General features: G+C 52.8%; 1 protein-coding gene across 9 annotated transcripts in view; it reads right to left on the bottom strand.

The window, feature by feature from the left end:
• Positions 1 to 21,216, bottom strand: part of CORO2A (coronin 2A) — a 105,352-nt gene that overhangs the window by 61,978 nt on the left and 22,158 nt on the right. For 4 of the 9 annotated variants that reach the window (XM_057724610.1, XM_057724608.1, XM_057724607.1 and 1 more), the window contains 8 exons: positions 17,366 to 17,761; positions 13,266 to 13,376; positions 11,351 to 11,538; positions 9,782 to 10,258; positions 4,475 to 4,595; positions 1,989 to 2,174; positions 1,130 to 1,251; positions 376 to 496 (listed from right to left, as the gene is read on the bottom strand). In XM_057724610.1, coding sequence (XP_057580593.1) covers positions 376 to 496; positions 1,130 to 1,251; positions 1,989 to 2,174; positions 4,475 to 4,595; positions 9,782 to 10,258; positions 11,351 to 11,538; positions 13,266 to 13,376; positions 17,366 to 17,761 — 1,722 coding nt within the window. Of the gene's footprint in view, positions 1 to 12; positions 497 to 1,129; positions 1,252 to 1,988; positions 2,175 to 3,591; positions 3,708 to 4,474; positions 4,596 to 9,781; positions 10,259 to 11,350; positions 11,539 to 13,265; positions 13,377 to 17,365; positions 17,762 to 21,216 lie in introns of those variants that run through there. The other 5 variants (XR_009051560.1, XM_057724611.1, XR_009051561.1 and 2 more) reach the window with 5 other exon arrangements.

Raw genomic sequence — 21,216 nt, 5'->3', positions numbered from 1 at the left:
TGCAAGGTTACCCTATAAAGACAGCACTCTTGCTTGTCTGGATGCTAAAGTGCTCTGCAGAGGAAGTGAGAAGGGGCGCACCCTGGGTGTGTGCTCAAGAGGAGATAACCCAACCAATGGCTTCTCTCTCCAACGGGGAGACTGAGTCCCAGAGAGGGGAAGGGACTTGCCCAGAGTCACACAGTGATGGGGCTTAGTGGGGCCGGACCACTGCTCCATGGCCGTCCTCCTATGGGCCTGCCAGCCGAGGGCGAGAAAGGGCTTTGAAAGGGAGGGCAGGTAGCCAAGTCAGGACTCCGCCTCCCCCTCGTCCTCGCTGGTGCACCCTTCGGACACCGCGGGGTCCTGGGCTGCCCGGGTCTCCAAGTACTCAGCCTTGAGCTGCTCCAGCTCGTGCAGCTCGGCCTCCAGCCGCTCCCGGTGGGCGGTCCGCAGCTGGCGCAGCTGTTTCATAGGAAAGGGGTTCATGTCGTTGAAGGCGATGCTCCTCAGCTTCCTGGGGGGAGAGCACAGTCACAGCCCCCGGGGGTCCCAGGCACCCCCGCACCCATCCTGCCCATGCAGCTGGGGAGGAGACAGTGAATAAGAAGACAGTTTCCACCCAAAGAGAAATGTACTGAGGCAGGCGGAAGCGTAGGGCCGTGGGAGCTCTAACCCAGGAAGGAAAAGTTGGTCAGCGAAGGCTTTGTGGAGGAGGGGACAGTGAACTGAATTTTGCAGAGTGAGTAGAGGTAAGCTAGGCAGATGGTGCTGGTGGAAGCGGCAAGGAGGCATTCTAAGTAGAAGAACCTGAAAGGCCAGAAGCCCAGAGATGGAGGTTGTTCTAAGAACTCAAATAATTCTGCTTGGCAGGGTCACAGGGCAGGGTGTTGGGGTAGGAGAAGGTAGGCAAGAAATGAAACTGCATGAAGGCCTCGAATGCCGTGTTAAGGGGGCAGAGAGATGCCGAGGCAGTGGAACACCCCTAAAGATTTCTAAGTTGTAATGGAGGATCAGTGTCGCCAATAAACCTACACTTGGAAACACCGGCCTCTCTGCTACGTATTCTGGCAGGGGCGGCGGGGGAAACAGCGCGCGTGGGGGGTGGGCGTGGTGGAGGGGCAGGGTATGGGCAGGAGTGGGTTCTCACCGGCTGTTGCAAATGGTCTTGGTGAAGAAGCGCAGGTACTGGTAGATCTCCAGGCCATCCTGCAGCCTCAGGATCTCCTCCTCGTTGTACTTGAAGATGGCCAGGGCATAGCGGAACACCACCTGGGGGGCAAAGTCGGGCTCGGCTGGGGCACGGGAAGCCAGGGCAGGGGATCCCCAGAGGGAGCAGCACCCACACCCCCAGGAGGAGTGGAAGACCCTGGACAGGCTGCAGAGGGTGAAGGCTTGGAGGAAACGTACTTGGCAAGGCCAAAGGGAGGGGGGACTCGAAACCCCACGGGGAGCACAGCTTGGAATCTGGGGACTGGGACTGACTGCCCTGGGACCCTGGGTGAGGTGCTGCCCCTGTTGGACCTAATGTGGGTAACACTGTCTTTACATGGCGCTCCAGTAGGAATCGACTGGAGAGACAGATTTGAGGGTGCTTGGTGAACGGTGAGGTCAACCATTGTGGGGAAGCTGGGTGGAGGCCCAGGGTCTCCTCGCAAGGTAAGGGGCAGAGCTGGGACCAGATCCAAGCACCAGCCAAACAGGAGGAAGAGAAGGTGGGTGACTGGATGGGCGACAGACAGAATAGCTGTGTGCCTCCTGGTCGCGCTCGTGCCTCCTCTCCAGGGAAAGGGAGTCCCCTAAACTTTAGGACTCATCTTCAGAGGCAGAAGCACTCCTTCCCCTCAGGGGTGCAAAGCACCTGAATTTCCAAAGCCATGCTCCTAGGAGAGGTCCTCCACAGCCCTGACCGGTGGGCTCTGTCCTCTCATTGTCCAGGGGCAGAATCGAGACCCAGAGGATGCAGGGACTTGCCCAGGGCCTTCCTGCTCACCCCCACAGTGCCCTACCTTGGTGCCCTCGTAGAGGAAGGCGTCCCAGACTTGCAGGAGGATGTTGCTGATAAGACTGTCTGCAAAGACCACGAGGAGCCAGTTGAAGGTGATGAAGGACAGGTCTACGTGGCACTGCCCCAGGTGGGCCATGAGCTTGGGCAGCTTCTCTGAGAGGAGGTCCTGCAGCACCCGCTGGTCCACCTGCAAGTCAAGGGAGGGCCTGTCAGCTGCCGCCCTGCAGAGGGGGCTGCCTCCCTCCTGTCTACCCCTTCACACCCAGCCGGTCCACACATGGCCCCGGGCCACTCCCAACGGGTCCTGGTCTGCCTGGGGGCACAGAGCGCCAGGAGGAGTTAGAGCCCAGCCGGGCCGGAAGACAGGTCACTCCACAGACGAGCAGCCTTCCGGGTTGGAGCTTGGATGCGGAGGTCTCGGTGAACCGCAAGTTCTTGGCTAGCGGAGTTCTGGCCCCGTTGTCCCCTGAACCTCAATCCAAGCAGGAGTTCAGGCTTCCACTGGCAGACCCCACGGCGGCTTCTCTACACCTACTTTGGGCTGGATGCACAAGATGCTCAGGGCAAGGACCTGGGAGTGGGTGTCGGAGGAGCCACATCTGACATCAGGGCGTGATGCTGCTGGGCGACGGTTGCCAACGACCTCTTGGCGTGGTCACCGTCATGCCTCTGTCCTTGTTTCACTGGACCAGGCTGAGCCCTCCCAGCACTGGCTCCTTCCCTGGCCCCAGGACGTGGTTGTTCTGTGGTTGCCTCCTCCCTCTGTGACAAGCCCATTTTAGGCTCCTCTTGCTATTTCTTGCTTGGATTCCCAGCCTTCTCCCTCCATTTAAGTTTCCTTCCGGGCTTTAGCTCTTGGCTGTGGTGAACACCCTCCCCATTCCTTCCTCAGCTTGAACTCCAGGTCTGCTATGGAGCTCAAAACGTAGCGTAACTCACTAAATCTAAGATGTCACTGAACCTACTGAAGGATGTACAGATGAACTGATACGATGTCTGAGATTTACTTCAAGGTCATCAAAGTAGGAGTGGGTGTGAGTATAGGTGAGAACAGTACTGGCCTCCCTGTGTTGATAATTATTGAAACTGGGTAATGGATACACGGAGGTTCATTATACTTCCTCTATTTTTTCGTACATTTGAAATTTTCTGTACTAAAAACAAAACAGAAAAACTACCACGATACATTGGTTATACAACACGCCTCAATTTCAGAGATGTTCGAAAATGACAATAAAATATTTGCAAAATGAAATATTTGTATATTTCTCAGCCTGCCTTGCAACTAGAGGTTCCATGTGACACACTTCTGACCAGTAAGATGTAAGCAGAAGTTGCTGGGTGGGGGAAAGCTGTTCGTAACGGAGTCAGTGTCTATCTTTCACCCTCTGCTCCTTTCAGCCTGGACCGTGGCCACAGTGCCAGAGATGGTGCAGCCACCTTGTGACCACGAGGTGAGGAGCAGGAGGATGAAAATCACCTGGCAGAGCAGAGGGCTGGGAGGAGCCTTCAGCTTCCTCATTATCTGAGAAAAATAATCCCCCACTTAAGCCACGATCAGGTTAGGCCTCCCTGACTGACACACAGCAAAACACAATCCTTACCTGATTCATCACCTATTTCCTGATGACTCTAAGTCTTGCTCTCCATCCCTGATCTCTTGTCTCATCTCTCCACCCAAGTGGGCATCCCAGAAGGAGGAAACAGTGATGGGTACTTGCAGTAGGAAGGAGAACAGGATGGGTGGGCAGGTAATGGCTTGGTAGGTTCTGGAGGGGCTTGAGAAGGTTCCCTCTGGGAAGCGTCTCTCCATGAAGCAGACGCACTAATGCAGCAAGAACGGGACAAGGGGCGAGGAGGTTTGAAATGGCTTCACATTTACACCTCCCAACAAGCCCAGGAAACAGTGTTACTCCCACTCAAAACCAGGCAAGCCTGAGGTTCAGAGAGGTGATGTCACTTGCCAGCGCCTCACGGCTGGCTTCTGAACCTAGCTCCGCCTGACTCCAGGGCTGGCCTGTGCTCAGAGGGCAGTGGAAGGGGTCATTGATGACAGAGGCAGCTGTGCTTCTCAGCAGGCGATGATGCGCGTGTGCGACCCATCACTGTCACTTCCCATCCTCCCAGACCCAACGTCCACCCTACCTGACCTCTGTTTTGAAATTCCTGACTGGCAAACACCAGTCATAATCTAGCGACACTAGATTTTCTCCTCCTCCCCTCCCTAGGCTATCTACTGTTTCTAATGACGTAACATCCCCACTGGAATAACAACAGTCTATCATGTGGGCAGGGCCCCAACAATTCTTAAGGCCATCAGCTCACTGCAACATCGGAGCAGTCCCAGAGAAGGGTTATTGGCCCACTGTACAGAGGGAGAAATGGAGGCCTGAGAGATTCCTGACTTTTCCGAGATTCACTGGCTTGTAGGAACAATTCAGGGGCACCGACCTGCATGGCCCCCAAGTCCCCTCCCTGCCTGCTCACCTGGGATGCCAAGAGGGTCTTACTGTAGTAATCAGCTGGCATGATGGTCTCCACAATGGCCACCAGACACCAGAAGGCACTCTCCTCTTCATCCAGGACCAGAAGAGCGATGGCCGCCAGTCTGGAATGGGAGGGAAGGAGGCCTGGAGTGACCCACAGAAGTCACAACCAGGCAGCCCGTGGCAGAGGTGACTCCCTGGGGGATGTCCTGCCCAATCCCACTCCCTAACCAGGCTGGTGTCCCTGCAGACTGGGGTGAGATGAACATGCGTTTGAAGAGGACTACCCAAGCAGGGCCTCTGGAGTCCTGTTGCCTGGGTGTGAATCGTGGTCCCGTTGCTTCTTTGCTGGGTGACTGTGAGCAAGTTACTTAACCTCTCTGAGCCTCAGCCTCCTAGTCATCACAGGACCGTTATTTGGATGAACAGAGTAAATACGTGTTAACTGCCCAGCACAGTGCCTAACACACAGTGAGAGTGCTTTATACACGTTAGGTATTCTCTTCTTAATATTCATGGGCTTTGAGACCTTGGCAAGTGTGTTCATCTCTCTGAGCCTCACTTCTACCGCCTGTCAAGTGGGGTTAACAATGTCCCCCTGCCAGGGCTGTGAGGCACTGAGGAGACAGGCACACAGCATTTAGCTCACTGTCTGGCACACACTAGGTGCCCAGTACTCAGAGTTCTTTTTCTCCTTTGCTCCTCCTCTCGCCCAGAGTTATCATCAGGCTCGAATGAGGTCATGGATAAGAAAGAAGAAAACCCCACAGGGCTGAGCAAGGCTGTCTGCCTAGAAGAAGCACTGTTTTCTCTCCTTCCCCTGTCTTCCCTGGCAGGTCTTGTCCAGAGTGAATCCAAGAATACATTTCCAAAATGTACTGGTCTCTCAAGATGCTAGGTGAACACACGGTCTCGTATTCAAAGGTGCTGGGGAGTGCTGCATACGCTAGCCCCCTTCTAGAGGCTTATGATACGTGCTATCTTAGCAAAGCCTCTCGGAAATCTCACGTTAACAGAGCCCCATGTGACTAACACAGGGCTGCCCAGTGAGGCTGTACACAGGGCACGTGCTGAACAGCCTTAGGGAGAGGCTGCTTTTCGCACTGGGCAGCCTCACAGTCTAGATGGACTTAAATAATTGTCTAGATAGTCATGCTTCCCTGGGCTCTTACTAGATTGGATTCATGACCTCCAACCTCTTCTGAGGTTTACACTTTCTCAGAGATGGGCAAGTAGGAAGGCCTATGGAGATTATTTAGCTCAGAGAGAGCAAATGAGATACACTGGCCACCACACTGTCTATACCCAGGGCAGACATAACTAATTGATCATGGTACTCTTTCCCACTGAGTCTGGAGGCTGCCTCAAAAACGCACACATAATGCTCCAGGCAGCTACTTTCTACTGGTCATCCCTGGTCATTGCAGAGACAGGAAAATCAAGGCCCAGAGAGCAAAAGTGACTTGCTCAAGGTCATGCAGTCAGTTGGTGGTAGAGGACTCAAGGTCCAGCCTGTTCTCTCTATCCTACCTCATGCCACTGGAGCCTCAGGATGTGCTCAGTCCAGGAGCTAGATATCAGAATTAGCTTAGATTTCTGCTCACATTAAAATGTCAGTGATGTGATGTGTGAGCCTGTTGGTAATGTTAAATGATTTATACTATTTTTAATTTTTGCACACAATCCTGAACCGGTAGGATAAAGCTTTTGTGTCAGGAAGGAGGTTCAGTCCTGCTAAGATACCACCCATGGAAGGCCTTAAGCAAGGCCTGGGGCCTTTGGGAATGGACACCACTGTTTTTGAGAATCCCAATAATGCCACTTGGGGCAAGGGTATGACACGATCTCTGAACCCAGGAATGTTCTCCATATGCCAGGTGGGGTACTCAGGATCCGTCCTCCTGGTGGAGGAGGCCAAAGGACCTTGATTTTACTTCCATGAGCCTCGTTTCCAAATTATATTGCTCTAAGCCTCCCCAAAACTGGTCCCCTTGAGGATGCCCAGGCCATGGGTTCTCATCTACAGTCACAAGGAGTTTCCTTGGCCTGTGCCTCTGTCTTCAGGCTTAACTCCCGAAGGACAGATCTGAGAAGCTGCCTTATCCGCAGCCAGCCTCTGCTTCCCACCCTTGCCGTGTGCCACCACCCCTTTCCAGACGCCTTGGCAGGTCTCCCTTCCTCTCTATGGGCCTTACTTGTTGGTGTTTGGAAATTTGTTAGGGCTAGTGAAAATTTTATTTAGAAGTAATAGCACAAACACAAGAATATCTGTGGCAGCATTCTTATAACCAAAAAAAAAAAAAAAAAAAGAGAGAGAGAGAAGAAGAAGATTTACATACTTCACAGTGCATTCAGACAATGGAAATTGAATCTCTGTTAAAAAGGATGCTCCCAAAAGAAAGGAAAATATACATCCACACAAAGACTTGCCCAGGAATGTTCATGGCATTATTCATAACGGCCAAAAGGCAGAAACAATCCAAATGCCCGTCAACTGGTTAGTGGATAATCAAAGCATGGCACATCCATGCAATGCAATGCTGCTCCGTAAAAAAAAAGAACATAACACACGCTACGACATGGATGGACCTGAAGAACATGCTAAGTGGAATAAGCTTGATGCAAATGACCACATATATGATTGGTACATGAAATGTCTATAACAAGCACACTCATAGAGACAGAAAGTAGATGTGTGGTTGCCCAGCGCTGGGAGTGGGAATGGAGAGTGACTGCAAATTGGTACAAGGTGTCTTCTAGGGGTGATGGAAATGTTCTAAAATTGGATTGTGGTGATAGTTATGCAACTCTGTGAATTTACTCCACATCAAGTGTACATCAAGAGTTGTACACTTAAAACTGGTGGGGGGAAGAAAGGTCAGTGATGAGAGGTTGCTGGCACTCACTAGGGTCCTAGCAACTGCTCGGGGCTACAGCCAGACTGCAGCTGTAGATCTGCAAAGGAGGGTGATGCGGGAAAGAAAAAACTACTTTACTTCATTTATATTTTAGGGAGAAATGGATTTTAAAATTTTGCTCTGAATTAGCATTAAATCATTACTATGGTATCTGCCTCTCTCTAAACAGGCTGGGTTTGTTGCACAAAAGCAAGTTCTGACCTCTTGAGACACCACAATGCAGTTCTAATAGCTGCCACCAGATGGCAGCACTCAGACAAGTGAAAGGGGCGCCCAACTAGGCTTAAGGGCCTTTGAAAGAATACAATGCACTCTTCACATTTAAACAGGCTCTGTAACCAAATAATCTTCTATTTAAAGCAATAGTATGAATATCTGCCCAAGTGCCAATAAGCATAGCATTCAAAGAAAGAAGTGAAGAAGTGCCTCTGGTCTCGGTCTCTGCTGTTCCTGCATACCCCGTAGCAGCTTTTGGTGCTGCCTCTTCCTGTAGGGAGAGCCTTCTTTCCTTCTACAAGGCTTATCTCAAGACCCCCTCCTGCTTCGGGATCTTCCCCCTGCTCCTTCCCTTCCGCACAGATTAGACTCCAAAGCCCATATGTGGCTAACTTCATTCCTGCTCTCAAAAAAAGTTGTATCTGATCAGGAAAAAAGGTTTCCCAGTACCCTCAGCACACTGTCTGCCACAGTCCCCATTCTGCGTGAGGGCAGATGGTAGGAAGGACCAGGCCTGGGGGCCGCACACCAGGGTGAGCAGCTGGCCCAGCCCCCATGCATGGTGAGGCCTGGGCAGGTTCCTTAGCTTCTCAGACCCTCTCGTCTCCCCTGGGCAATGGCGGGCACCAAAGCCCACCTTGCAGAGTTTTCCTGCGGATTAGATGACGTCAGGTATGTGAGTACCTGGCAACCAGGAGGCCCTCATTAAATCTCCTACCTGACCTTTGCATGAAACGTACAAACTATTCATACTAGTCTCACAGCTTCTAGCTCCCTTCACATCTAATCTTACAGAGGATTTGACAGTTCTTGGTTAAAATCCTGGTGGATTTTAACATTTTCAAACAGATGAGAAGTGTTCAGGCTTCTGCTCAGCTGCTGAATGAATGAGAATGAATGAGTGAATTTCTACAGATATCTCCTGTAGTGGATGTTTAGAGCAGCATGAAACCTGAACATGTTTTCCAAGGAGGCTTAGACTGAGAGGCATTACTGTTCGGGCTTAACTCTGAATTCCCAGTAATTGTACATGTATACGCTCAATTTCACCCAGTTTAAGCTGGGAAAAAAGTATCAAAAATATCTACCCTTGGGAACCATTTAAATTTGAGTAGGGACATTCTGAATATTTATTCTGTGTTAAGTAAATGTCACACACTGCCTATTCTGAAAAGAAAAAAAAAAAAAGAGCAGATGGCTTATGTAAATGTTGCTTGAATATATATGTATTTAAATTCAGTTGAACCAAAACTTGCTTTGAGAAATATCTGAGATTATGCCACCTCTATCGAGATAACTGGGAGCAGCCATGAGAGTTCCCCATAGTACTGAAGAGGGCAGCCCTACCAAGTCACCCTACCCCACGCACCATCCCTTGTCTTCTGCTGATGAACCATAAGTAGAAATTCATCCAGACTCGGCCAGATTCCTTCCTTTGGGAATTTAGGCCTGGGACATGAGGGTACCGACAAGTGGATTGCTGAAAGGCTTGACTCAGGGGATGAGGTCTCTATTCTCACAGCCACGATGGGCCCTAAATGCCCAAGGAATGACAGACAGTGAGGCTGGTCTGCTGAGAGAGAAGGAAGCAGCCATGTGGTATGAGAGAGGCCAGAGACCACGCAGCCCACAGAGGGCTGCACAATCTCAGGGCACAGCGTCCCCTCAGAACAAGGCAGGAATGGCGCCCCCGGGGCTGTGCTGTGCTGTCGCCTTGCTGGAGAGAGCAGATGCCTCGGCTTCTAACAACCATCTATCTGGTCCCTAGCTCTATTTCCTTTCTTTGGCTTTTGGGAGCTTCCTCTGTAACATTTACAAATTCTCTTTTCCTTGGGCTCCTCTGAGTGGCTTTTGTTTAAAGCAGTGATCCCGACCCAGGCAGCTGTGCAACGGGTGAGCTGGCTGTGGGCCACACAACCCCAGGGGTGCGCTCACGTGCTCTCTGTGAGACTGGCACCACCCTGAGGACAAACCACACGACAGGGCAAGGGACGAGGAGCCTGGGGCTCCGGCCCAAATCTGTCTGGAACACATCCTTTCACCTGTTTGTCCCCATCCGTACAGTGGGGAGCAAGCCTCCCGGGTTGACCTCTCTGGCTCCTTGGGAGGTTCCAAAGAGACAGAGGTGCCCTGGAGGGTAGAGGCCATGCCTTCACGGGGGCTGTGCAGCTTACCTGTTTAGGCCCTGGCAGTAGCCGATGGTGGGGTTCTGCCAGGAGAAAGCCAGCAGCACCCGGCGGAGTTTGTCAGGGAAGCTGGAGGTGGGACAGGTGAAATGCTTGTTGTTGGGGAAGGTCCGGTTCAGGTCCAGCTCGATCTGGCGGGCAGCAGGATGCTTGCAGGCCTGGCCCTGGCTCAGTAGCTCCTGGTAGCGGCCAGGGGCCTGCAGGTGCCGAACGCGGAGGCGGACCAGCCATTTCCAGACGCGTGGCCGGTGATCGTGGGGCACGCCCGCCCGCATCAGCTGCTTGAGCTCCGCCGAGGGGGCCAGCTCGCCCAGGGCAGCCCAGCGCTCCCGCAGTGGCCGCTCCATGGCCTCGTGGGCCAGCAGGTGGTGGGAGTGCACTTCCAGCGCCTGGATCTTGGCCAGCAGTCTCAGGTCTTCCACCTCGTAATTGGGCACCGTCAGGAAGCCGTACTCGTCATACTCGCTGCCAGCAAGAGCCCGGGTCAGTGACACCTTGCAAGGCCTTCCCCAGACAAGGGGCAGCAGGGAGAATGTGGACCCGGGGCAGGGAGCCTGCCTGGGCTTCACTGCAGGTTGGCCGTGTAACTCTGGGCAGGTCACTTCAGTGCTCTGAACCTCAGTTTGCTCTGTACGATGGGTACGGGAACTCCTGCTCTGCCTCATGAAGACCCAATGAGATCCTCTGATGTAAACTGCTCGGGGGCTAGACAGTGCCTGGTACATGGCAAGTGCTGAAAAGATACTTGCTCATTCATTCTGTGCAAATATAAAGGACCCTCTCATTACTCCACGCAGCCACAGGCCCAAGGAGTCCTGTACTGCCTTTACAGAACCCCACTTCCATGGCCAGTAAGCCCAAGGGCAGATGCGGAACAGGCAGCACCAACGACAAGCAGAAACAGGAGAGCTGGGGACCCACTCCAGATGGCCTTTCATCGAGTCTACATTTATGTGCCCCAATTATATGTTCTGCACGTGCTTCTCATTTAATCCTTGTGATCCTGCAAAACAAGGATCTGAACCCACATCTTCTGGACACTGAATAAGAGGCTCAGAGAGGTGAAGTGACTTGTCCAAGGTCACACAGTGAGAAAGCCAAGCCTGGCTCCAAAGCCTGGGTTCCGGCCACTGGACTACCCAGCCTCTAGAGACCTCTGACCCCCAGCCACAGTCCCTTCTGTTATATTTATCTGCCCAGGTCCACCGTCCTCAGCAAAGGCTTGGCTCAGAGGAGCCAGCTGGCTTCTCTCCCCTCCTCCCCTCTCTGACAAACACCTCTGGAAGGCAGCCTGGGGAAGTGGCAAAAAAAGAACTCTGGAGGCAGGCCCAAGTCAGCTACACTAATGTGCTGTGTGGCCTCAGGCAACGGACTGTCTCATCTGAGCCTGGGGTGCCTCTCGGCTGTGAAATGGGACTCGTCTCAACCACATGCTCACTCATCTGAAGGTACAGGGAGGTGAGGCGTGTGCAGTGCTCACACACGGTCAGCAGCAACCGGCAGCAGGGCGGCTGGCGGCCCCCTGGTTGTGCAGACCCCGCCCTGCTCTGGGCTCACCTGATGGGGCTCAGCACGATGCTGTCAGCCGAGGCCTCGCCGGCGTCCCACTGCAGCGCCTCCTGGATGAGCTGCCTCAGGAGCTCCGAGCACTCGCCCGCCTCGACCCCCGTGGCCTCCTGCAGCCTCCGCAGCCCCGCCAGGTACTTGCTTTCCACCTGGCAGTTCTTGGCTTGGAGGTAGGCACACTGTGGGAGGGAGGGGTGGGGCTGGTCAGGCCACCTGGTTGGGCTTGGGCCAGAGGCCTGAGGCTTGAGCAGCTTTAGGCAGTCCAGCCCTTCTTCCAGCGCTCACCTCCCATCCCCCATCCCAGCCACTCATATAAAGGAAAGGAGATGAGCCCTGAATCCAAGAGTGTACAGCGAGGCAGAAGGCGCTCCAGGTGAGAGAACCAGGCCCAGGGCTGGAGCTGGACTCAGAGAAGAGAGGGGAGCGGTGGGCAGGCGCGGCACAGGCTCTCGCGTGGCCCGCAGTCCCATCCTCGTTCAGCCGCTGCAGGCTGGGTGACCTACGGCAAGTTGTTAACTGCACCTTTCTGTGCTTTAACTTCACCCGAGCAACGGGGACACTACAGAGTCTGCCTCAGAACTCTTGTGCGACTCAGATGAGCCAACGTTTGTAAAGTCTCTCCAGTGCACTTGGCGCAGAGCACGCTCCCTGTGGGTGGTATACCTGAGCCGTGCCCAGGGGACAGACGTGGAGCTCTGGACACTGGCCTCGTGCCTTCTGCTGCCACCACGTGGGCTTTTCCCACTTCTCCAACACACCACCTCGCTCCCACCTCGTGGGACACACAGTGCACGTTCCCCATCTGCCTACCCCCACAGCTTCCTGCTTCTTTGTATGCTTTGTGGCATTTTGTTGAAAACTGAACATCTGAGCCTAATAAGGTGGGGGGGGGAATTAATTAAAGAAAGCTCAGCTGAAAAAAAGAGTCCGGCCAGGCCTGTATGGGGACCTCTCAGGCCCTGCCATATGCATCACTAACTGCTCCAAACAGGAAGAGGTGTACACCTACATCTCTGACAGGAAGGCACCTCTACTTTACTATCCAGTAGAAAGCGGGAAAACGCCGCTCCACCCCAAGGCACCCCAGCCAATCAGGGACGGTAGCAATCCAACCAATGAGAAGCCTCCATTCTTGGGACTCCTAGTCTCCCCCAATGGACTCTTGGGTTATCACAGCCCCTCCCACCCCTCTCTTTTCCTTATAAAAAGCGAGTTTCCCTTCCTTGTTTCCTGCGTTTGCCTGTGGTGCACCACAGTTTAAGTATCCCAAATTGTAATTCCTCTGGTTTGTCCAGAACACACTTCCTTTTGCTAGTAAAATAACTAGCCATTATGTTATTAAAATTGACAGTGGTAACTCTGGAAATCAGATTGTCCCTCTTACCTAGGGTTTGCTGTTTTGGTGTTTGGTTTTGATTACTGGAGGCTGTCTCTGTGCCAAGGATCAGCCTGAGGTATAAACTTAAGTTCCTCTTAGGTCTTTTCTGAGTCTTGCCCTGGGCATGTGTGGTCACTTTCTAATCTCCCCCACATCTGCAGTTGTTTGGAATGTAGAGTTAATACCTGGCTCCCAAAAGGGGAAAAAGAGAAATATGCAGGGGGCGGGGGGTGGGGAGGGAAGGGTGCTGGCCCTCTAAATCCCCTGGCAGTTACTTCAAGGGGGCGGGAGCTTGCAACATGTGGAGAGGGGGACCGCACCTGCCTGCCGCTTCGCTCACCTCTGTGAGCAGAGGCAGCAGTCAGCAGAGCCCAGATCCCCGATATATGGAAGATAGCTCGTGAAGGGCACGGTCCAGAGGGAGAGCGCTCAGGTCAGGAAGAGAGACCGAGACAGTGGTGAGGTGGTGAGAGGACTGGAAGGGTGGCTGGGGACAGAGATGGCCAGAACAGGGCCCCCGCTCCTCACCTTCGTCAGGAGGGCCTTCTCCTTCTCAGCCACCTTTCTCCAGATCTTTGTGACCTGGTGGATCTCGGAGTTGAGAAAGCGGTTCTGGGTCCGGTAGGCTTCCATGTCATCCTGGAGAAGAGAGCAGAGCATTTAATGAGCTGCACCGGAAGCATCTCCCTGGGCCTCACTCTCAGATGAGCTGCCAACACTTCCTTCCTTTAGAAATTTCTAATAATGGCAACAGAAAAGAAAGTCTGAAGGGAAAAAAAATACGGATAGCCCCCTTCTCTAATCGTGATGCCAGCATGACATGGTGGAGGGAGCATTAAGCCTGGAGTTCAAGTCCTGGCTCTGACTTCCAGGCTGGGAGCCCTCACTGAATCACTCTGACCCTCTGTTTCCTCATCTGTACAAGGGGCAAGTAGCAACCACCCCACTTGGCAGCTGGAGACTAAGTGAGGTAACGTGCCCACTAAATACAAAGGACCCAAACATAGCAAACATTCAAGTAGTGCTTATTTTTTAAATAAACATATTCTGTCACATATGGGTGATCATACTGAACAACTCTGGGTGAAAATTTACTTAGTGTCACCTTGTAAATACTTTTCTGTGTTGCTACAGAAGCTTCCCAATGATAATTTTTAATGTCTGATGACTATTCGATTAGGTGAATTTACCATAACTTAGACATAATCCTTCTCCTGTTGTTTTTTAAATTTAAGCCCTGGTTGTTTTCGGTGTGTTTGCTTCTTTTTTTCCTCTGGCCATGCCATGTATCATGCAGGATCTTAGTTCCCGGACCAGGGATCGAACCCGTGCCCCCTGCAGTGGACGTGTGAAGTCTTGCCACTGGACCGCCAGGGAATTCCCTGGTTCGCTTCTATCATGAGTGAGGCTGTGATGCTTATCTCCGAGCCTGGAGGTTTCCTTTCCTTTTCCCCAGTGGAGGGAGCATGCAAGGAGGAGCTGGCCACACGCTGCGGAGGGTCGAGCAGGAGCCTGAAAGGAGCAGCCGCAGCTGCAGCCGTGGCTCTCAGTCTTTACTGTGCTTGGGTGCACACTGCAGAAGCAACGGAAGACACGTGCTCACAGTGATACCTAGCAATGCCAGGGCATTTACTAGCTGAAACTCAATCCCCTTCTCTCTCACTCAAGAAAATGTACTGGGTTGTATGTAGGTGAGTATGAGAGACTATTGCAGGTATGACTTTGGATAGGCCCTGATTTATCAGGAAATTAAGAATAGCACACCCTGCCCACGGCACTTCAACATCAGGGGTGGGTTGCTTGTGTACGGCTCACAGGCCATCCCGACCCTCTTCATTTTGGCCAAGATGCCTCCCAGCCCAGCAGCTCCAGTTCATGTCCAGAGCTCTCCAAGGCTTTGGATGTGTCGCACAGGGTGCCCTGCTTGCAGCTCAGACAAGGAGGGCAGGTACAAGCGCCCCTCAGAGCAGCCATGGGCCTGTGGGGGTGGCATCTGGGCAGTGCCTTCCCATTCACTCATTGCCCTACCTTGAGTGTTCTTCTTGGCTCAGAACTGTAGGGAGGAAAAAGAGAGACCTCAGAGAAGAGAAAAGCCATGTGACTGTCACCAGTGCAGCCAAGGAGGAAACACAATTGGAGAAAGGCGACAGGGAAGAAGAGAGTCTGCCTGCTTGCTTTCACGGGGACCGGGGACCCGGGAATCCTCCTCGGGAAATGCCGTGTGGACCAGCCCTTGCGCTAGTGCGGAAGGCAGTGGATTGGGTGTGGGGAGACCCGCAGTCAGGCTGCAGCCCTGCCGCTTGTGCTGTGCGATCCTGGACCAGTCCTTTCCCCTCTCCAGGGCTCGGCCGACCCCACCAGAAAATGAGGGGGCAGACTAGATCTCTGAGTCTTCCCAGCTCTGATAATCAAGAGGTCAGTGATTCTGTTCTCACATTGACAGTTTCAACAACAAAGGGGCATTTCCTTAAAGCTGAGTGTCCCCAACCATGAGGGCAAGCAGGAAATGTGAACATGCTCTGTCCCAAAACTTAAAGACAGTGGAGTTTTGATGGGTCTTCTATTTTTTTCTGGTTCAGAGACCTAAGGGCGAAAAAATAAGGGAGTCTTGTACACGCAACTCTTTCTAGCAGAAAATACTCCAAGGTGTCAGCTGAAGGGCTGATAGCTTTCTAACAACCTCTGAGGAGCAACCATAAAGGTAAGCATGGTTGATGTGAATCGTGCCCAGAGTCTCTGCATATCTGGGCTCGCTGATACATTAAATTCCTGAACATGCAAACTCAGGGGCACACCCAGTCTCCTAGGTGCGTCCGTGCTTCCGATCAACTCTCTGAGGTGGTCTGGAGGCACCCAGCGGGTCTATCTCTCTGCCCCCAAGTTGCTCTACGGGGTCTTCAACAGTGGATTCATTCCAGCAGGATGGGCACAGAAAGAAGACACTGAGCAGGGCACAGCAGGGTAGGAAGCAACCTTCATAGCTTCGCGAGGGACTCGTAGCTTTCTAACAACCTAGCTGCATCTGCATTTGAAAGGTTTTGTTTTCATTTTGAACTCACAAGAATCTCTGATTTTAGACCAAATAAGAGAAAAGGTTCAGAGACTGGTTATATGCTTTTTCATGCTGAGAGAAAGGGAAGGGAATCTGGTTTTTTTGTTTTTGTTTTTTGTTTTTTTTTGCTTGCATTGGGTCTTCATTGCTGTGCCTGCGGGCTTTCTCTAATTGTGGCGAGTGGGGGCTACTCTTTGCTGCAGTTATGGCGCGGGCTCTAGGGTGCTTGGGCTTCAGTAGTTGTGGCACACGGGCTTAGCTGCTCTGCAGCATGTGGGATCTTCCCAGATCAGGGGTTGAACCCGTGTCTTCTGCATTGGCAGGCGGATTCACAGCCACTGCGCCACCAGGGAAGTGTGAGGAATCTGGGTTTCATGTCAACTTCTTTTACCCTTCTAAAAACTCTGTTTGTAGGACTGGTTAGGCCATGTTATGTAAAGGTGAGATAACTTGCCTGAGGCCACACAGCTAGTAAGAGGTAGCCTGCCTGATTTCAGAGCTGGGGGAGTGGCCACTGTATTGCACTGCCTACTGGTCTCTCAAAAGCTCCTGGATTTCTCTCTTTTTTCCTTTCCCCCTCTCACCCCACCAACAGCAGTTCTTTGATACAGCAGCACAGGATTTCCGCGGTAATCCAGTGTATACCCGTGTGGCTGTGAGTGCCAGGGTCGGGGCAGGACTGACTGGGGCTATACGGCTGCCAGTAGGGACGGAGGGGGCTCGGAGCACCTATCCCCAGCTCCTGTCACCACCCTCCAGAGAGGCGGCTGCAGCCTGTGGCGGGCATCACACCTAAAATACAGTTCCTGCCCCCTGTGCTGTAACTGGTCCCTGCGGGATGGGGCGGCCTTTCCCAGGTGAGAGCCACAGCCTGGGCAAGGGTGCTGCAGGGGTGATGGTGGTGGCTGGAAAAGCCACAGAAGCTGGAAGGCAGCAGAGCAGACAAGACTGGTCAGAGAGGTGGGCTACACCCCAGTTCCAGTCCCCCCACTTCCTCTGCATACAGCCCTGGGCAGGTTACTTCAGCTTTCTCAGCCCAGGCCATCTCATCTGTAAAGTGGGGAGCGCATCGTGCCTCGCAGGGCTGGTGTGAGGACTAAATGAAGTGATGCAAGTAAAGCACCTAGGACAGTGCCTGCCACACAGCCGACAACCTGTAAGTAGGATTAGCGAGCACTGTCACTATCGTGAGTAAGTCACGGCCAGCCACAGGTCACTGCTCGTGTGCAGGACTGCTGGGGAGGGCCACCGGGCACCTCGAGGGCTCCCGAGAGCATCCGCGTGGCACTAAAGGAGGCTGAGCAGGCCAGGCCTCAGAGCACTTGGGAGTTCTGACTCCATTTTGGGCTCTTTCGTCTCTAATTTCATAATTTAGAGATACCTTCACTTTTCAGCCTAGGATATCATGAAAAGGTCGAATTGCATTGGGCCTTCTGGTTATGAAAGTGAGGAAGTGTGAGCGACACTCCCATCAACATCTGTTTCAGCTATGAATACTCAGTATCAAGGGTCATCCCAGCTCTATCTAGAAAAGCCTTGGGGTCAAGGCCCGGGGCCTGGAGGGAGGGTCCCCTACCTTCAGGTGCTCCATCTTCTCCTGTTGGCTCAGGAGGTCCCTGTCGGCCGCCTCAGGGGGTGCGGGGGGCCGGTGAGGGGGGTGCATGAAGTCCTGGGTGACCTTCTCAGAGAGCTTGCAGATGACCTGCTGCTTGGCCTGGTTCTTGTCCATGAGCAGCTGCACGTGCTGCTGCAGCTCCTGCACCTGCTGCTCCCGCAGGCTCGCCGTCTGCACCAGGCTCTCCCGCTCCTGCTCCAGGGCCTCCACCCGCCTGCCCAGCTCCATGATCTGCCGCACTTTGTGCCGCACCAGCTCCAGCCTGTCCTTGTCCTCGGCCGCTGCCAGGTACGCGCTGGACACCCTCTTTTCCTGCTGGGCAGCCTCCAGTGCCTTGTGCAGGATCTTCACCAGCTCCTGCGTGGGGAAAGGGAAATGCCGGGCGAACGTGGGGAAGGCCTTTTAGGTGCCAGAGGTAAGGCATACGCTGTCATCAGTTCTCCTAAGAGCCCTGAGAAGTGGCCAGCACCACTCCCTGGGGCACCTCATTCCAGTACCTACATTCTTTTTCTCTGTTTAAAAGAGTTTAAATTGGACACATGGTTCCCCAGCCAAGGACTACATTTCCTAGCCAAGCTCATAGCTAGATGTGGCCAAGTGACTATTCTGCCTAAGTGGATACGAGAAATGCTGTGGGCAGCTTTGGGGTCACACATTCAAAACCACTACATATGCACTCCGCTGGCCCAGTTCTCTTTCCTTCTGGCTGGGAAACTAGAGTGAGAACTAGAGTAGCCACGTTGGGCGCACGAGCAGAAGCTGCATGTTGAGGACGGCACAGACACCCTACCAGCTCGGAACTGCGCACTTAACTTTGGATTCTTCAGTGTCAGAGAGAAATGAACTTCCAATTTGTTTTAGGCCACAGTACTTTAAGGTTTTTGCCTATACCCTGACTACGTTTATTTCAGAAATGAATAAACTGAGGCCCAGCAGAGTGGAATTTAATCCCAAATCATCCAGACACCGAGCAGCCTGTGCTCGGTCAGTCAGGAAAGCAGGGGTGGCAGCGGCGTGGCACGTGGGCAGGGCTCTTCCCTCTCACTCCTGAGGCAGACATCACTAGTCACTCTCAATTCTCCTTCCCGCTAAAGCCTAGCTGAGGCCTCTGAAGCCTTCTGAACGTTGCATCCAAGCAGGGGCTACCAATCGAGCTGAGGTGGCATTAGAGAGAAAACACACTGGCAATCATCACGCCTAGCTACACACCCAGGGCTTCAGTCAGTTCATCTGTGCCCACCCCTCAGCCCATCAAGCGAGGCCTGCAAGGCGGCGCCAGGGAGTTCAGAAGCAGCACACCTCGATTTATTCCTCGGCAGGGGCACCTGATGCATGTGGAAATTCAAGGTCTTGCTCCCTGTGTCTTCCAACCTCCCCAGCACTCAGGGACCTGTCCTGCCCCAAAGCAGGGATGTGAATTCACTCAGGGCCAGGACCAGAAGATCAGAGGCCAGGCAGCCCAGCAGCCAGTCCCATGTGAACCGTAGGCCTCGCAGTTAGGGCCTTTAGGTCACACTGAGTACTCTATGCCAGTCTCATCTGGAGAAGTGTGGTTTCCTGGAGACCTGTTAACTGTATGCAGGCCAAAGTATTTAAATAATGATTGGCTGGATAGGGTTACTTGCTAAGAACAATTCCATTTTGGAGAATTGCCCAAAATCATGACTTCATTTGAGAAGCTAATGACAAGACCAAATTAGCACACATCTTCTGAAACCTTGGTACTAGCGACTGTCCCTTTTCTGGTTCTCTCTCTTCTACCCATCCATCTAACCTTTATCAAGCACCCAGTCCGAGCTAGGCTCTGTGCCAGGCCCTGCGACCTGGAGAGGGATCAGTCACAGTTCCTGCCCCCAAGGACCACAGAGGCTGGTGGGAGGAAACATGAACCACTGTCATAGAATGATTTTCTGTGAGAGAGGGAAGCAAGGGTGTTTGTGGGGGCACAGGGCAGCGGGCAATGACTTCCGCCTGGGGTGGAGGCAGGGGAAGACCAGTGCACTCTGTAGAAAGGTGGAGCAGTTTAAACTGATCCTAAAGAATGATAAGGGCCAGAGGTGGTCAAGCAGCATGTGGGAGACGAGGGGCAGAAGGTGGGAGCTGAGGGTTGGGAGGGCTTTCCAGATGGGGCTGAGCCAACAGCGTGAGCAGAGCGTCTGTGGAATGAAAGAACAGGTACGGAGCTGTGGGTCCCGGGTGTGGCAGGAAGGTGGGGTGAGGAGGGTGGTTTCAAACCAAACCAGAATGTTAGGAATTTAGAAGTTAGCTTCCCAGGGCTGTGCTGAGAGAGACGATCATTCCTGTGGCTGCAGGGAAACTGAGACGCCTACACCATTTTCTGAGTCAGCTGAGATTTGGAGATTACCTCGGGTAAACTGCCTGGTGAAGTAACGAACACAGGCCGCTGTTCAGACTTGCCCTAGGCTCAGAATCAGGGGGGTATCTGTGCCCCAACTTTGGGAGGGTCAACTCTGAAGCCCATTTCACCTCATCAGCTGTCTCTCCCCTCCCACATGTGGCTCTCAAAATCCAAGACCAAGACACCAGCCCAGGAGGCTGCCCTCCCACCCCAGGATCCACACACCAGAGTAAGACAGGAAGAAAGGAAGCTGCGAGAGGGATGGAGCCAGAGCAGGAAGTGTAAGGTGAGGCGTGGGAATGGATCATGGATTCAGAAAACCTGGAGGCTGGACACCCCTGGGAGACCACCTGTTCCAGTCACCCCGCTGTCACATGGGGAGACTGAAGCTCAAGAAAGGAGAAGGGAGAGGACTAGAGGGACCTGGTGGATCTCCACGAGCAGGAAAACTGCAGCTAGAACAGAGGGCTCCCAACTCCAATCCTGAGACCCTCCACTTCTCCATCATGTGTAGTTAATGGATTTTGCATTGAAATGCTTTCAATTTCTTTAAAAATGGAAATAACCCATGTTCATAGCAGCATTATTCACAAAACCCGAGAGGTGGAAACAACCCAAGTGTCTGTTGATGGTGAATGGATAACTAAAATGTGGCATACACTGGAATATTATTCCATCTTAAAAAGGAAGGAAATCCCATCCCATGTTACAACATGGATGAACCTTGAGGACCTTATGCTAGATGAATTAAGCCAGTCACAAAAATGCACATTTACATCAAATAGAAATCATAAAAACAAAAAGGAAAGCCTGAATATCCCATCTGGAAGCTGCTTTTGTCCTTACGATGTGATGGCACCTCTCCAAGCCAGTCATTATCAAGCAACACTATCATTTGCCGCAGCTGGAGAGCACCCCTGGGATGGAGTACACAGTCCCCTCCATCCCAGCCCTCGGATGCACATCTGGGTTGTTTCTCACGCCCACAATCACAAGCAATGCTTTCGGACCAAGTCTCAGAAGAGCTGATCAAGCGATACTTTTAATATTCCTTAATCGAATCATTGTTTGGCCCATCTTAGATTTTGACAACTGGTTTGTCATTCTAGTCAACATTTAAAAGCCAGTAAATCATTTATCATATTAAAGTGTTGATACCTTCATCACTCACTAAAATCAAGGTGGGTGGGTCCAACAGTGCTTGTGGAGAGAGCACTGGACTGGGAGTCCAGCTCTTCGGCCTCTGACCCCTAAGGGGCTCGGGGCCAGCTGAGAGCAGGTGAAGGAGCACCGACTTTGGAGTTACAGAGGCCTCGGTTCCCATTCCAGATCCATGAGGGTGTTTCAGAAAACCGAACCTCAGCTTTCTTGTATGTAAAATGGAGATAATGGTCCTACTCCACTGAGAGTGTGGCAAGTGTGCCTCCCCCAGCACAGGGGCCCTCTCAAGCCT

This window comes from Hippopotamus amphibius, chromosome 2, assembly GCF_030028045.1.
Source record: "Hippopotamus amphibius kiboko isolate mHipAmp2 chromosome 2, mHipAmp2.hap2, whole genome shotgun sequence".
In the NCBI taxonomy this organism is placed as follows: domain Eukaryota; kingdom Metazoa; phylum Chordata; class Mammalia; order Artiodactyla; family Hippopotamidae; genus Hippopotamus; species Hippopotamus amphibius.
Note: the sequence above shows the minus strand (reverse complement) of the source record. Positions and strands in the feature narration are given on the sequence as shown.